Source organism: Folsomia candida, unplaced genomic scaffold (assembly GCF_002217175.1).
Source record: "Folsomia candida strain VU population unplaced genomic scaffold, ASM221717v1 Fcan01_Sc006, whole genome shotgun sequence".
Classification (NCBI taxonomy): domain Eukaryota; kingdom Metazoa; phylum Arthropoda; class Collembola; order Entomobryomorpha; family Isotomidae; genus Folsomia; species Folsomia candida.
In genome coordinates this window covers 6630548-6648093 of record NW_019091198.1, presented here as the reverse complement: position 1 = coordinate 6648093, position 17546 = coordinate 6630548, and the positions used below count along the sequence as shown (strand labels likewise).

Genomic DNA, 17546 nt, shown 5'->3' with positions numbered 1-17546 from the left:
TTTTCCCCAAAGTTAAAGATTCCAGACCATTTTTTATTGTCTCACGTCATCAACCTCTATCTGTATCTGTACGCCTCTAGATAATTCTCGAAAGCCATGTTCCTGCTGGAGAAAGCAGAGAGAAAGTGGAGCAAAATGTGTCATTCCACCCCATTCGGATCATGCTCTCATCTCTATTGAACTTTCCTTCCAACAAATAACCTCAAAGCATGCACTCACAAATAACAACGGTGAAACGGAAGATTTGGATTGGCTGCCTGCACAGCAGTTTTCAGAAGAGAAGGAAATGAGCCAAAGGCGAACTTTTGCAAGACCATTTTACACACAAACCACGTCTAGGCAACCAGCCCAACATACATATTACAGCTGCATTGCACTCTTTTTTTTACTACTCGCCAAGTTCTATGTACTCACTTTTTACCAGATTCTCGTCCACCACCCCAGTTTAAATCCACAGTTTCAAAAATAAAATAAAATTCTGTGTAATAGTAATTTCGCCTGGAAAGTTTTGAAAAAGAGGGCAGGGAGGATGGTGCGAGGGTGGTGAAACGACGAGGTGGCGAAATTGTTAGGTGCCAAAAAAACCAAGGCTCTCTAACCACACAGTTAACTAAAGTAGGAACAATTCGCAACTTGGAATAGTGGCAAAATTCTTTCGCCCCAGTTTTCTGGCCTCAATAAATTCAAGAGTAAAGTTTTTGTTACCAATTGCAGAAAATATAAGTATACCTCAACTTTTTTTGAGACTATAATAAATCATTAATATATTTCTAACTGGTGCGTTTCGCACTTTCTTAAATAAAATTCTTATACTTTTTTTCCCAGTTGAAAATTAACTTGTAACAAATGAGAGTAAATTTCATTGTTGTCAGGTTTATGGTCAATGTCTCCGCTGATATCAATTTGATATCAATGGGATTTTGTAGAGGTGTCATTTGAACAAGTAGAGGAGCCTAAAAATCTAAATTTTTTGATTAAAAATTAAATTTTCCCATTCATTCTTCTCCTAAATCTTGAAATAAAAACATAATCCTTAAATTTCGGACGGTAGGAAAAAACTAAACTTTCCCTTAACTTAAAAATCATTGCATTAATATAATCGTGAAAGGAAATAGGCAGTCAAAATCCGATTCTCATTAAACAAAGCTATACAATCTTCAGTATTATAACAAGTCATTCGCACAGTGATTGTAGTAGAAAAATAACGATTGATTGACGTACATTTTATACATACTTATCGCGTAAGAAGAACACAATTTTAACAATTCGGAATAAAAGCAACTAAATCGGACCTCTGGAACTGCATGACATTCTACTTTTGCTCAGGGTAAGCAAACTTATTGAATATTATTATACATACATTTTATTTTATTTTCGTCTCTCTCTCTCGGTTAACGGGCAATGCGGAAGCAAAACATGAGAAATGCAAGCACAGAAAAGTTTATTCATGTGGTGGTGCATGGCCTTCTTTTAACTCGAACAGTGTGGCGTGGCTCATGTAAATGTGGCATGATTTGTAGTCCAAGGAAGTAATGTGACACATGACGACTAACTTTCAGTAGTAGGACAATGGCTCGTAATTCTGAAAATTAAAAATTATATTCAGTTAATGAGTTCATTGATTTTAGTTGAATGTACATACACATGTCTTCTTGGGTCAAAGAGGTTCATGTTTCATTTTATAAATATGACGTATTTATTGGAGTGCATATGTGGTTATCAGATTTCATGAAGTAATAAAATTATACTTGGAGTTGATCAAATGCAATCTAGTCTGTCTTGTCTGATTAAAGTTGGGTTTTTAGGGTGCATCAACCTTTCCTAGAGAGAGAGATACATAGGTAGGCTGCTACTCTGACATGTGTAGGTACATATATCTATAGCTATCTGTTAATTAACTTGTTTTCGAAAGTAACATGGCATGTCGAATGTCGGTCTTGCGACCTGTGAAAGAACGGGCAAATCTGTATTCATCCCTTTTATCATCAAGATTTAGTTGGGTCGTTAGTGCAGAGAAGGTGTATACTTTGTACTTGTAGATAGATCGATAATATCGGGTTATATAGAGACTTCATTACTTTTGCACACCACTTTTAGGAAGGCGTCAGTCAGCGTCATTGAGGAAATTGCTGTTTTATCGATAACTACACGTACATATATACTCCTTGCCTTGCCTTGTGCACACAACGCAGTCGGGCTTAACCCATCGGCACTACAAAATTCATGGTTGGTGGTGAAAGCTTGTCCTTCTCTCTCTCTGTCGAAAAACTTTTGCATGCTGCGACCATATTTTATTTATTTATTTGAACTCGCAATAATGTTCCTGTTCACCTTGTAAATAGAGAGCGACTCGCGAGAGAGAAAAACACTCGAGAATGAATATACATATCTATCTTTCGTGCCGAATGGCATTGGCAAATCTCGCAACGCAATGCAATGCATTTGCATGTACACATATGTAATGTGCACAATGGGGTGACTTTGGAATGAATTGATTAATTTGGCATTGATGTCCAAGTAAGTAGGATGGATAGATAAATAGTAGACTAATTCAATATTTGCTTTAATGTCATAATGTCACCGTTGCTTTTTGTGGGTTCAACTTTTGCTTGAGTCAAAGTCAACTAGCTTAGCGCACAACAAGAGAATTATAAGACGACTTCTTAGCAAAACAAATCTGCAGCAGCTTTCTCTTTGCGTCATCCCAACTCTCAAAAATTGTATTCCTTTGCTTTACTTTAGTCCTTTCACTTTTGTCCTCATCCTCATCATCCTCCTTCAGGTCTTACGTGTTGAACTGGGTTCAAGGTGAGGCAGAGAGGAACAGGGGGAGAAAGAGAGAGACGGATTAGTATGGAATATAGAAAAAGAAAACAACTCTTCTCTTCCCATCAAATTGTTTCATAAGCTGATTTACTGTAGGCTTAAATTCTGATTGGGAAGTTAAATCTATTTTTAATATATGGACCCACGTCATTGTCGTCATTGGGAATAATAGCGAGAAATTAAGGATCCATGTAACGCCTACCCAAAATTGTAGCACGTCTGTTCAGTAGTCCGATTAACCGTTTAATGTCGGATTCTACTTTGTTGGACAGATACATACATTTATACATATTTAGACATCACAGTATTTTGCACAACACGAAGAGTAGCGCAAATATATGTAGTTAGTGGTTGGAAAAGGGTGAGCGAGTGAGTGACAAATATCCTTTTGAGGTAAATATTTCGGGGAAGACCCGACACCGGTTGACTAAATATTATCTCTAACTCTGTTAGTCAAATCGAACAAGGAGAAAGTCGAGGTAAGGGCACACACGTGGATGGATGAGGGCACGTGTAGCAGCACAAAGACAGAAGGAGCGAGAGAGAGAAAGAGAGAAATAAATGACGTCTCTGATTTTATATTTGTGTATATTCATGCATCTCTGGCTTTCTTTTAGTACGCGTGTACTCTGAGATTCCTTCCTCGGAATCAAAAATTGGTTTTCTTTCGTTGCATAGAAATTGGATAATGAGATATTTGAGATGACGGTGAAACCAGATAACGCTTGACAGTTTAAATTACGGAGAAAGTTGTTATACATATTATGATGTGATATGCATATATACCCAATTACGTCAATTGCTCCAGTTCGCTTTTTCAAAATCTGGAAACGATTGTTAAGGATGAAAACCAGCATGTATTCTTTCTATTCAAGAATTTCAACAAGTAAACATTCTTTATTATCGTGCAAATGATATTTCTAAGCCCATGCTTGGTACATAAAGATGAAAGAACATGGCGAATTTTATGTATAATACGATTACAGTGAAGAAGCTCAGCTTTCATTAACACTGTAAACATAATGGCTGTGTTATTGCACGAGTTAATCACATTGCATTGTGCGATGTGCTCAATCCATTCAACATTTATTCAGATTCATTTCATATCCTGGCTGGGATTTCAGTTCAGCATTAAATATTTTAGAGCACAACCAATGCTAAGCAAAACTATGGCAGTAAGCTCACACTCCATACGCTAATTACCGAGTCCTCAAAATGATTCGAAGAAATGTTTTAAAACAACGAGCTTGGTTGTTTGGATTTGCTTCGTTGCTTGCGTGTGAATTTGAAACTTTTATAACATCCCTATTTGCCAGGGTTTAGATATCAACACTTTTATGCAAGGTGTACGTGAAGGATTGAATAATGCTTGCTGCTCCGTTGTGCACAGTTCAAGGCTGGTTTCTTCGAATCTAAAATCCGGATTTGGCTGGAAAACTTGTTTGTTAAACGGAAATTCCCGTGCTGCGACATGATGGTGCTCAGATTATAATATGATATGATACGCCCTTCCCTCCTAACAAGCTGGGTTAGTGAATAATGGATGACCTTTTGAGGGGGCTTCCTAATTGGAAGCGTCCTATCAGGTTGGCATTACATGCTGATAACGGAGAACTAAATCGGTGAAGGAGAAAACCCTTTTACACCAGTATTCCGATTTTTAGAAATTAAGATGCATCCCTCTGCTGGGGAAATTTTGAAATCTGTAAATCGGCTTTACAAAGTTCAAGTTTGGTTAGAGTGAATAAAGCCTCGTTGATATGAAAGGATTTGCTGAAACAACGCACAACTGGCTGAATTGAGTTATCATGGTATAACGGACTGGATTGAGTTACGTGGTTAAACTTTCTCCTTGATGCATAGTCACACAGGGAGAAAATATAATTTTCTCCACTTATCTACTAGCGTCTCAATATCATTAAAACTTTAGTTATTTGAACTAACCCAAACTCAAATTTCAATACCTTCGTGGTCAAGGAACAACTATTATGCCAACAATTTCAAAGACTTGTCATGTCATGCAGAGAATTAGAGATGTATGCCATAAGCGTCTGGAGGGTTATATATTCGGATTGCGCAAGGAATCGGGGTTGTGTAACAGAGAGACGTTACTCACACCCACTCGTCGATAGGAGCGGTTGGATGGAAAGACTAGTATACTTATGATAAGATGTTACAGAAGAGCGTAAGCGAAATAGTTATACCGAGAACAAAAATCCCTTTTCACTGGATTATCTAACCTCACACGAATTATGCTAACTAAAAGAGTGAACTTGGGCAAAAGATTTCATACTATCTCTCAGGCATTCAATTCAATTGAACAACGTGAAATTTAAACCAGGGTTATATTCATATATGATTTCGATATTTTATACACCGAAATCTTTCTCTGTACGTATGTATGCATGCAGGGATATGATTGTTCTTTGTGCATCACGTCAACTTTGTTTTCTCTCGTTGCACGCCTATTCATCCGTCTTGAATTATGAATCTTCATGTGTCTTGTCATCAGAATTATGATACAAGTTATCTTTTAATTTACCTCATTCCTAGTAGTTTCGGGTCAATGATAGACAAATTGCTATAATACAATACTAAGAATGCTATGCATGTTTGTTATATATGCATGTATTAAGTGGCTTAGAGGTAGCAGTGCTGGGTATTATTGTTCGGATAAATTACTCAGTTTCTTGATCATTAATGTAAATGTAAATATGATTGATGTAAAACTGGTCAGCACTGGTTTCAGTTGGGGCAATGTAAAAGTTAGAAGAACAAATAAGAAGAATAAATCGTTAAATGATAATTGCAAAAGTCGGTCGGCGTCTTATTAGTCCGTTTGACGGCCATCTTTATGAATGTGTGGTTGTGAGGTGACCATTGGGAGATATGCATTGGTGAATGGGTTGAGTGATATCGGAGGAATTATTAATTTAACACACATACAGTGATAGTTTCTACTGAGGGTCCTAATACTTGTTGCATGGAAGAAGGACCAGGGTAAAAATGAGTCTCAGCGATACCAGGTTGTTAGTTTTTACTCTGACTCGGTCGAGTCGCAACGTACCAGACTTTTGAGAACTCTGATTGAGTTGAGACATCCCAACGTGAGACCACTGCCCACTTTTTATCACATTTTCATATCAGTTTCAACAAAATTTTCAATTATTCGCAAAAAAGTACGAGTAGAGAGTGCATTCGTTCGTCTTCCTCGGCTCAATCACTATTATTTTTTATATCTGCTGTGCTATAGGCTGTGAAGGGTAAAAAGTATGTCTAACTTTCTCTATTCATATTTTGTCTCACATTCTATGAAGCCAGGTCAAATTCGTAAGATGCTCTATTAGAATTGAGTTTAAGTTCGTATATTGTTGTTTTTACAGATTCTTAAGAAAATGGCTCACTCTGGCACTGGAATCGGCCTTAGTGACACACAATTCGATGCAGAGTTGAGGCGTAATGAGATTGATCACGACTTTTTTGACAACCCATGCGGTAACAGCTTTACCTCAGAGGACAGCTTGGGGTCTGATGTTCCTTGCAGGACGAAAAAATCCGAGGATGAAACTCGAACTGAAGAACAACATGAACTAGGGGCAAGTGAAGCCGATAACCGACCAGGACCTCGACTCCGTCTCAATTTGGACATGGCTGCTGCTGCACGACAATCACGACATCACGACGATGACGACTTGGTCACCCCTGACACTTGTGTAGCCTCACCAAGCACACGCTTTACTTTGCCAGCACCATATTCTGGACACATTCATTCATCTGGAGGTTTCTTTAACTCAGGAATGCAGGTATCGTAATTTGGGTCACTACTATTGCACATACATGCTTACTTATTATTAAAGATATGAACTGGAAATTATGTTGGGGTTTGCGTGTTATTTTACAGGGAAGTGGATCTGGACCGCATTCATCCTATTTAACTACGGATCCTCATAAATATGCTGAACAAAATACAGGGAATGCATTTATCGATTGTCCTCTGGAAACACGGGAGAAATTATTTGACCTCAGCAGCAGTAGTTCTGAGGGAGACTCGGATTCAGATGCAGGGTCTGACGGTTGGACTTTGGACACTGAAGATGAAGAATTTGTAGACCTGCTGGAGAAATACTATGATTACATTGATCTTGGAGAATCTGATAATTCGGACTTGACTGAAGTTTCTCCAATGTCATCATTCTCAGCCAGTCCCCACCCTTCGTTCGGAAGGAACGTCCAAGAAGTTCCCGACCATGCTGATCCAGTTTATAAAGTCGATGATCGAACTTACAACCGACTTAATGGTATGATGGGTCGCACTGAGAAATTGCCTCTTGCCAAACCCCTTCCTCCTCTTATCATCCACACATTGGAGGACGTTCCAATTATCAGGCCTCGACCGGCTACTTTTGCACAAGGATTTGTAATCCCAAAAAAGGAGGATGCTTTCCCAGAGCCTCTTCTCATGAAGGCGATCAACTCTGACAATAATATCGATGAGCGTCCAAGTAACAGTCTTAGCCATCGTAAGGGTTCATTGGATGGGTCGGACATTAAGCCATCTTCCAGCGCAAGTAATATGTCTACTTCCACCTCATCGGCTTCATTTCGGAGCAAAAGTGAAAATAACTTGCTTCAACAAGCAGAATCATCCAGCATGTCTGTCCCATCATCGCTCGATTCATTCGCCCTAATCGCTCAGTTTCAAGAAACCCAAGAAAACAATAAACCCTACAGAAAATCCGAGAGAAAGAGTTCAGATTCCACCAGAAGCTTTACCTGTGCTCAGATAACTCATGTCAAGGGGACAATTCAGCATCATCGATATGGATATCATAACCATCAACCAGTTAAGGCTTCAGCAACTATTGCACGACAACGTCAACAACGACGAATTGAACATGAGAATTCGGTAAGTCCAAGTTATATCTTGCTTTCACTTTTTTATATTTATTAGTACTAGTAAAATAATGTTTTAATTAATTGCAGATCTTGGTGCGACGCTTGCAAAGTGTGAAACCGTCAAAAGAAATTGTGGAAGCCTTCAGATCTGGAACGAATAATTTAAAATGCACTTTCTAAAACTAAATTCAAAATTACCAAATGCAAACTTTCAGAATATTCAGATGTATTTAAAAATCCAAGCAAATCAAAATCATTTATCCAGGGCCTCATGATTTCTTTTATCAATATTAGATTATGATAGTGGTTAGTAATTTTAAAATTGCAGATTGTAGTTTTATTTGACAAGTGGAAAATAATATGTGTACTGAATTTTAGGGAGTTAAATGGTGCATCAAGGTATTTTTTCAAAAGTAATGCAAACTTTCTTTAAATTACTAGCAACGATATCAGAGTCTATATGATTTAGTATTTCAAAACAAAATTATTTTCAATTATGTATTTCATTATTATAGTTACCCCTATTCCTATTATAAAAGTGTTTTAAACATTGTAGCACTGTACAATTTCAAAAGATGTGTTAAATCATTAGCTTATTGTAAAAAAAACTTCATGCAAAATGAATCCAATGTTGAATGTAATATGTCATTACTAAGTAACATTACGGCGAGTTCACAATTCATAATCAGTCAAAAACTATAATTTTGTGATGTAAACGCCTGGGTATCGAACAGTATATCTAAAAAAATATGAAGGTAAATCGAAAGAGTCTTAAAAGCTGGAATAATTCCATGACGTCTGCAATTGCCAAACGTCGAACCAAATCAACCGCAACTGAATACTTATTATACGCAAAATTTTCTCAAAAATGTTCTTGCAATTTGCTTGTAATAATGGTAAGAAAGCTAAATAAAGTCTTTTTATTACAAAAGTGGCCAATTAAAAGATTATAAAGTGTCTTGAATTTATAAACTATTTATATAAGGGTTATTTCCCATCAAAAACATCATATTAACAGAAAATTTAGGAAAAACACAAACAAAAAACAGAGGGTTTCTTCTATTTCGCATACATTCTAGCAAACGGGTAAATGAACTTCAAAACCTCTTGCAATTCTTTCTCCTGGGTAACTCCTGGAATACATCAATTCGGTAATTTAAATTAGAAATTAGGGTTGTTACACTACGAATTAATATGCGTTGCTTGTTCAAAATAATAAAAATAATGTTTAAGGATATGAAAGTTGATGTACCTGTGATAAGACCTTTCCCCGTCTGGAATAGTATGATTTTTGCCTTTGGGACCGTAACTTCGATTGTAATACCAGAAAAATTTTCTTCATGGAAGCTGCCAAGAATAAGAAATATCTCAAATTTGTGTACATACATCACCTCGATGTTCAAACTGATTCTCCTCTATGTACTTACACTCTTCCTCTTAGGAGTTCACATTCATATAGATCATTCAGCCGTATTTTGAACTGGAGATTTATGGACGCTGATATATTTTGAACGGTAATGATTGGCAGCCTAACCGGGAATCCAATCCCACGAAGTCTGGCCGCAAACTTTCCTACGGCCTTCTCGCAATCAGCAACGGACTTGGTACCTGTCACGATCATGTTGCCTGAGTTAAATATCATGCCCACGGCGTACGGGTCACGCAGGAACATCTTCAGTGGGGTAAAGCTGTCCTTATTGTATTGATTGTCGTAAGAACTCTCCGCAATTTTTACAAGATCCAAGTCACATCCTAAGGCTACCGACGCCACCACAGATCTAAATTTCCAATTAAGTATTTCATCAATCCTCTCACCAATAATTTTCGTCAATAAAACAGTGAACAAAACTTACAAAATTTGGGGGGTTACTGTACTTGGTGGTTTGCTAGGATCCTCCATCCAAGGCATTCCAGTTTTCTTGATGATTTCCGGGATACAAAAATTGTAGACACTTCCCATATCGGGTAACGAGTGTTTCTGCCTTTGTTCACAAATTCGAGGAGGGTCTGCAACGTCAACACGAGCTCTGTCCGACTTGCGTGGGGAAGGACTGTTGACAAAGTTTGGTGGAACTTCTACAGGAGCTGGCGCCTTTATTTCTGATGACGAATTGGTGACCGGGGTGATTTTTTTTGATTTGGAGAAGAGATTTTTTGGGTAATCGATTCGTTGGAGGATATTCATCGGGACAAAATCGTCGTCTTGGAAATCCATCATGATTCTGAGGGATGAAAATTTGGAAAACCCAGAGAGAGAAAAGATCAGAGGACCGACGTGGTTCACGGGAGGAATGGAAGTGGTGAAAATTCAAGCCGATCTATGAAAATTATTGGAGAGAATGCCAAAACCTGAAACTTTAACCCATTTAAATTAACCCAATCGGACCTATGCAAAATCTTGTAATCCTTTCATTAGCTAGACAGACACATTCATTGTGCTCTGATAAATACCTGGCGGTCTGTATTTGTGAGGGTTCGCTATTTTCTAGCAGGCCAGGATGATTAAATTCGATTCCTACATATGAAGATAGGCAAAATCTGGAAAGTGGTAATTTCATACAAAAATCCTATTTCTGAGGACGCATACTCAAACTAACATTCTTGAACAAAATATATTTGCATCTTCGCGGAAATACGTACTTATCTCTCGTATAGGAATGGCAAGTGATAATCCCGTCGATAATACATATCCACTTCAACTTTTGAAGTACACGAAAGAATTTTGGCATTATCATTACTCATCAACAGAATGAATTGCAACTTTAGTACCTCTCTTTTCCTCTTTCGTTTCATACGTGATAATATTGTAAGAAGTGTATAATATGTGCATGCAGGAATAATTTCACGGCTTTGGTTTTCAGCGATTGAGATTGATACCTGTATTTAAAATGCACATTGAAGATTCATTGAATGGGTGATACTGAATTGAAATACTTTCAAGATAAGGGCGACAGAATTTGCATATCTCTGATTTTCATGGGACGAAAAGAACTTTTCATACTTTTCACACTAAATTTCATACATTCCTACACAAAGCCTTACCATTGGTTTTGAAATTAGACCCTCGTACTGCTACAATATTATGTTTAAAATTATTGCATAGAAGCATCATCAAATTTTCATGAAAAAATAAATACATGAAATTCTAAAAATTCAATTTATGACATACTCCTCCAAACTTATAGCTCGACTGTTGCATCTAGCAGCCCGATGTGACCATGACCAATTTTACCACCAGAAACGACCAGTCCCACAACGACGACGACATACGACGACCAGGGAGGAGTGACACTGCTGTCAGCAGCATTTCGGAGGAGGAGGAGAGAAGTGTGAGAGGAACTCTGCTGCCATTCGCCGAGTGGAAATGGACACGAAATTCGAAGGTGGAAAAAGTCCCTCTGAGAAAGAAAGACTGAAATGAAAACATCTCCGTCGCACTCAAAAACAGCAACACCACCAAATATGGGCACTCTACTCCTCTCCCCAGAACAAGGAGGCAATTAAATACCCCCCACGACTGGAACGGGAACACCCACCCATTGATAACACCTTATCCACATCAACTTTATACGCGGATATCAAAAACGGTAAACAAAATCTGAGTTTTTTTCTTTCGAGGTTTTGATTCAACTAATACATAATAATTTACCGATCTTCTGTACTTTTACTTATCTACTACTCTTGTTTTCGTTGAGAGAGATTATCTAACGAATATTTATTATGTATTGATTGACAAGACTAGTTTGCATATTCTTAACAAGCGATGGTTTGGGTCTCATCATGATTGAGTGACTCTCTTGTAAGTAAGTGTCAATGAAATACATAAAATGAGTTATTTTTACGAGTTGTAATTTTTTATGTAGACAGGTGGACGAGTCGTTTTGGTTGGTGTCGTAGGAGACGACGATTGTTGAAAATGTAGCGAGGAAATTTTCAAACTGATATTCAACCGAGGAAGAAGAAGAAGCTGAAGGGGTTGAATAAAAGTATAAACATGGGAAAGCGAAAGAGAAGTGGAAGTTTTTCAAAGTCGGATGATCCAGGAGGGGCCAAACGGAGGTTAGTTGTTTATCAATCATTAAAAACAAAGTATATAAATAGGTTGCAGAAAAAAGCGTTCATTTTGCGATGACATTTGTGTATTTGTATTATATGTTATATAGTGATGCAGAAGACAGTCAAGAAGAGTTGGATGGGGAAACTGCTGCTTGCTCAACAAAAGGGGCTACTCCTGGGGGAGTGGGTACGCGGTGCAGTGCAAGGGTCCAGGAAAAGCAAGAAAAATTGCGTAGAGAATCTTCCCCTAGGTTATTTGATATGAATATCTTAGTTTTACAGTTCAACAAATAAGTTAACAAATGAAAAGAGGTCATTGAACTATTACTAACATATATTTGTTTACAGTAAACAAATTCTTCCACTTGAGGTGAACTGTTCTTCCTCAGCGACTGGTAGCAACGTGGCTTCAGCAGTTTCAAAAGGAAGTGTCAAGAATCCGTCTCCCAACAATGACAACGCACCAACATCCAACGAGGTAGGGGCCAGTAGTCAGATGGGCCCAGCTTTAGAAGAGAAACGAAAAAAGAGGACATGGGAATTGTGGAGTATCGAAGACAAACAACTATTTTTTGAAGCTCTTAATGAAAATGGAAAAGACTTTGACGCTATTCAAAACTATTTGGCTTCAAAAGCCAAGTCTAGAAAGTCTGGTGCTTGTGGACAATACGCTCCCAAGAATAAGGACCAAGTTCGTCATTTTTATTACAGAACGTGGAATAAGATCTCAAAATATCTCAGATTTCCTGATGGTAGGTCATTGACCTCTTTTTGTGAGACATTATTTGATATCTTCTTGTTATTACTAACCACTAACTAAATTATGATTTAGGAATGAAAAAAGCCAATCAAGAGTTGTACGGATTAATCAATTATGGTGAGTTACGTAAGAAGCAACGAATACTAAATTCCAAGACTGCTACCAAGTTGTGCGAACTAGTGGAGAACGGAATTACGTCAATTAAATTTCGAGGAAAGACTTGCCGAATTAAGACTCCCGTATGCCGTGCACTCAAGCGGTTGAACGGACTGGACGATGTCGAGCATACAAGAGTCCCTCATAAAGTTAGTGTGGAGTTCATTCCTAGAGATGGAAAAACTTGGAGATCTATTCAAAGTGTGTCTCAGAACCCTAGGATAAAAATTGTCGCAAGCCTGCAAAGGACATTTTCTTCCATTATATCATACTTGGAGAACAAATGGAAGAGGAAGGATGATCGATTGGTACTAGCTTTTGACAATTCTCCACGGGTACATAGGTTGTTAGTAAAACATAACTTTACTAATTTCTATTATTAAATTTACAGAAGGAACAATTTTCGTCTGTGTTTGGAAAAGCACCTACGAGGCTCAGAATTATCCCAGATCGTCGAGATTTCAACATCCCTTTATATCGGGTTGCTGAAAATACTAACTCGGCAACAATTTGCCTTCGATCTTACAAGAAGAATGTTTTAGTCTGTGAAACTCAAGATGAGAATGAAACCAGCTCAAAAATTAAACGTAAGAGGAAACAGTCTGGAGGAGGAGTAGGAGCAAGTGGTGGCGGTGGTAATAACATCCCGAGTTGTTCAACTGATACTCCGGTGGTATCTGCAAAATGTCTAGTTCCTTTCGAGTATCCTATGGACCCTGAAGAAACCAGTGATGCAGAATCACAGTCTGCTCTTCTTTTCCCTCTAGCTTCAGAAGATTTACAGTCAAATTTTCGGGACGACCAAGTTTATTTTTTAGCGGAGCAATCGGATGAAAATGCTCTATCTACAAAAGACGAAATCTTTTCAAGACACTTTAAAAATATTGAAGACTATACAAATGTCTTTCGTGATATAGGATATCCTGCAGATGAGAACCAAAACGGCGAGATTAATCATTTACAACAAACTGAAACAGACAATGATGACGTGGAGCATGAGCTTGATGAAGCCCCAGAAGAAAAATTTCCTGAAGTGGAGGCGAAACCCGTGAAAACGGAAAAGTTTATTTCTCATCTTTGGGACGAAGATCAAGTTCGGCGAGGTTGGACTGCAGAAGAGACAGGAACGATGACAGTTGGAGAAGTTTACCTTATGGTACGCCGTTTGTTTCCCCTTTGTTGTATTAGTTGGTTGTAAAATAAAATAAGACTTATCTAAAATTTGTTTGTAATAATCTAGTTGGGACAAACCGAAAAAATAAGTTTCGAGTACTTTTGGGATGGCCCCGACAGCTTAGAGGATGTTCGAACTCACAGTTTGCTAGAAAAACTAATTATGACTGCAACTTTTCTCCGGAAAAAGAAAACTCCAAGATCTAAAGCGACGACTATCTTAAACGCCTCGATAAAATGTGGGGCTCAACTGAAATGCTCTACATGTGGTGTGAAGATAGAAGTACCTGCCAATCTTTCTTGCTCCACCAAAACATGTTCAGCGTCTGGTACTGCATCATCTATTAATGCTGTTCCCAATACAGCACAACCTCCGCTACTTGTACCTAGGCTCAAAAGTAATGCACCTCTTAGCACAAGCACAACGAACGGCAAGCAATTGTCACTGTTCCCCCCACCACAAGCCATACTATCTGCCGAACCAAATGTAGCTTTAACAATTCCATCCAACATGGACAAACTGTCAGTCAGTGCCACCTCATCTTCCTCTTGCGAGTTCACTGGATCCAAACAAGAATTATCTGATCTAGACAAGTCACTTTGTTTGAGTAGGTTTATAATACCAAAAACAGAGCCCGGTAACCTAACAGATAACCAAATGAGATTTAAAACGTCAGAAACTTTAGATGAAGGAATTTCACCGGTGAATGGACTTCCTAATCAACATCAAATTTATAATAACGGTCAGAGCTGTACAACTACTCTAATGCCGTATGCTACTCAGAATAGTTCCACGGCAAATAATGACAATTGCCTCATCGAACTTTGTTCTTTGGCAACTAACAAATGTAATAATCCAAATATTTCGCAAAATATTACGGCCACATTACTACCACCTTCTTCCTGCATGGTAAGAAATCCATCCGGCACGGTCTCCATCGTATCTCAACAAGAACTTGGTAAAAGAAAGAACTCAGATTTCATTCCCCGTGGCAAAACAGAGCAAATAACATTTCATAGGCCTACTACACATCTGAGAACACTGGAGCCTGCAAAACTTCCTCCCGATGTAGAATTCCCTCCTCCAAAGCCATTCTTAGACTTACCTAAAGGAAACCGTAGACTGGGCAGACGACCAAATTTCAAAAGAGTAGTTATTCCTCGTGTGCTTCCACTTTTACCAAAAACTCCTGCTACAACTTCTACAATGTCCGTCATGACATCACTGGCAGAGAATGTGTCTACTACCATTTCTTCAAGTTTTATTAATGTCCTTCCCGTGCGAGGACTATCCATCATTTCTTGTGCAGAACAACAAAGGGAAATCATACATTCTACTACTGAAGCTAAACCGACTACAACGACCATCATAACTGTAACACCACCAGACAACAACAATCCACAGGGGATCAACTCGATGAAACTAGGATATCCAACGGATCCATCACCATCATCATCCACTAAACCAACGACGCCTCGCAAGGCAGAGGCAGCTGGATACGAAATATTTATGAACGTTGCTGGAACGTTGAGTTGCAGTTCCACAGATTTCGAAGATTTGCTTAAATTGAAGCGAAATGAAGGGAACAACAATTTAAATGCTGGTGATGTTGATTCAATCTCTCTCTCATCATTCATGGAAATCTCACTTCCAGAGTCAGCAAAAATGACTGCAAATGAAATGAATATTGACGATCTGGATAATTCAAACATTAGTTTGAGTAAGTGCAATGCATATGTAGAACAATGAAATGAGTGTGTTTGATAATTTTGTATCTAATGATTGTCCTATCGAAATAATTTTGTGCAGGTATGATACGTTTGGAAAAGGATACTCCTCCTAAGGATCTCATTACTCCAGATTCATCCCCAACAAAACGGGTTTTGATCGGAGGACCCTGTGGATCTGATTTAATGCCAGACTTTGACAAAACCTGGTCTATGGATGTGAGTCATCTTCAAGTCTAGCACAATACAATAGATTAATTTTATATTATTTTCAGGGTGGAGATTTATCTCTCAGCAACTTCTTTCATTTCGATTCTCAAAGAAGTAATGCTTCTGAGACTCCAGAGGTGAGGAGATCTTAAAATTTTCTTTAGACTGGATATTCAAAGTTACAGTATTTAATGTTTGTCCATTACTAATTTTTAGAATGAAGTCAATTTTCAAGCTATTTTGGATGATGGAAGTCTAGACTTTTCCTCCAAACTTCTCCCTGATGTCAGACGATAGAAAATAATAGTACAAATTTCGCGCTTCGACTTCCACTACAGAAACGCGCAACTTTCGATATCAGATATCAATAATGCAATCATTTTTTGGCCCGAGTCAGGGCTAACGTCGCGACTGTCTTGTCTGAGACATGATAGAACAAAAAATTTTCCCATAAGGTCTCAGCTCGAAATTTCCTTCTACCTTTGTTATTTAATGACAAATGTAAAAGAAAATTTCAATTTTTAAATCATTTCAAGGACCTGAACCACACTGGTTTGTACCCTATATTCGTTGATTTTTAGTATATCTTGGCAATATGCTCTTATTTATTTATCAGATTTTGAATGCAATTGGTTTATAACCGGCAGCCTCATTACTGGTTTTTGTGTAGCTCCAAATAGTCAGTGACTCTGAACCTTTTTCTTTTAGATAAGAAAATTGAAAATCAAACACGGGAATTTCATAGAAAGAGAATATTACGTAACCATTTTTAAGCAACCATTTTTGTCGAAACGGATAAGTAGAATGAAGGCTGACTCGGGCTACATGAAGACTGCACTGGAGGTTGTAATATTTTACAGTGATTTGCGTATTTTTATCACGTTAATCACTGTTTTCCTCAATTATATTCTTCGAAATATTCAAGTCATTATAGCATTATCAGCTACTACACTCCGCTTTTGTGAATAATCTAAAGAAAAGGCAGGCATACAGCCTCAAATAATAATTTCCTACCGAACCCTGCCTTGTGGTGCCTCTATCTACTCCTCAAAGTCAACAAATTTCAAGTATAATATTTAATAAGTTTAGTTAGTTTCAATGTTGTCCACCGCATTTGAATGTCCCATTATTAGTCTGAATCTGAAAAGTATTAACCTCATTTATGATATTATTGGTACATTGTTACATACATATTTTCACAATTTAATTGTTACACACATAAGAATGTATTCCTTAAACTTTTTTCTGGTTATAGGGTTATATTTGTTTTGGTCTCACCACGCTTGCAATTATGGTGTTTCTTAATACTTAATTGTCATCGTACTTGTACTTTACTGTTTTTGTTAAAGGCTATACTGTTACTAGCTAAATATCCATTTATTTATGTACTAATTACTTATCTGTTCAAATACTTGCACCACACAGCGATTACTAAAACTTATCGTCATACTTACATGGAACGTTTCGACTCGGTGCTCAAGTCCTACCAGAAGATTAATTTACGCATAATATCAAGTTAGTTAAAAGTGTTTTTCATGGCAGGCTGTAATAAATTGTAAGTGTAAGGACTTACTACTGGCCTACTTAATTAGTTCTAAGAACACAATAATGTTTATATGCAATAATAACCGCTATGCAAGTTTAAATGGTAAAACAAACGCGATTCCGTGATTTTATACAATTTTTTCAAATTTGGTGAAAATAAATTGCCGTAAATGAATTATGAAATTTAAAAAAACGT

At 37.7% G+C, this 17546-nt stretch overlaps 3 protein-coding genes across 6 annotated transcripts; 2 read left to right on the top strand and 1 right to left on the bottom strand.

Moving 5' to 3' along the window:
* Positions 1-291: 291 nt before the first annotated feature.
* Positions 292-8656, top strand: LOC110851007. Of its 2 annotated transcripts, none has more exons than XM_022098632.2 (4): positions 292-1327; positions 6210-6629; positions 6728-7732; positions 7810-8656. In XM_022098632.2, exons 2-4 carry the CDS (start codon positions 6222-6224, stop codon positions 7900-7902), a joined length of 1506 nt encoding a protein of 501 aa, XP_021954324.1. In that variant the 5' UTR covers positions 292-1327; positions 6210-6221; the 3' UTR covers positions 7903-8656. The 2 variants fall into 2 exon arrangements, with proteins under 2 accessions (XP_021954324.1, XP_021954325.1); XM_022098633.2 differs by lacking the exon at positions 292-1327 and adding an exon at positions 5877-6096.
* On the bottom strand, positions 8614-10059 carry LOC110851008 (TATA-box-binding protein). Its single transcript, XM_022098634.2, has 4 exons — positions 9576-10059; positions 9150-9500; positions 8975-9069; positions 8614-8855 (listed from the first exon to the last, which is right to left on the bottom strand). The coding sequence occupies exons 1-4, from the start codon at positions 9938-9940 to the stop codon at positions 8782-8784; spliced, it is 885 nt and encodes a 294-aa protein (XP_021954326.1). The 5' UTR covers positions 9941-10059; the 3' UTR covers positions 8614-8781.
* A 1023-nt stretch (positions 10060-11082) lies between these two features.
* On the top strand, positions 11083-17543 carry LOC110851127 (protein cramped-like). 3 transcript variants are annotated; one of them, XM_022098770.2, is made up of 10 exons: positions 11083-11309; positions 11590-11781; positions 11886-12029; positions 12127-12530; positions 12611-13002; positions 13086-13850; positions 13935-15588; positions 15678-15814; positions 15871-15942; positions 16022-17543. In XM_022098770.2, exons 2-10 carry the CDS (start codon positions 11717-11719, stop codon positions 16100-16102), a joined length of 3714 nt encoding a protein of 1237 aa, XP_021954462.1. In that variant the 5' UTR covers positions 11083-11309; positions 11590-11716; the 3' UTR covers positions 16103-17543. The 3 variants fall into 3 exon arrangements, with proteins under 3 accessions (XP_021954462.1, XP_021954461.1, XP_035709163.1); XM_022098769.2 differs by having other exon boundaries at positions 11586-11781; XM_035853270.1 differs by lacking the exon at positions 11083-11309 and adding an exon at positions 11380-11521 and having other exon boundaries at positions 11586-11781.
* The last annotated feature ends 3 nt before the right edge of the window (positions 17544-17546 follow it).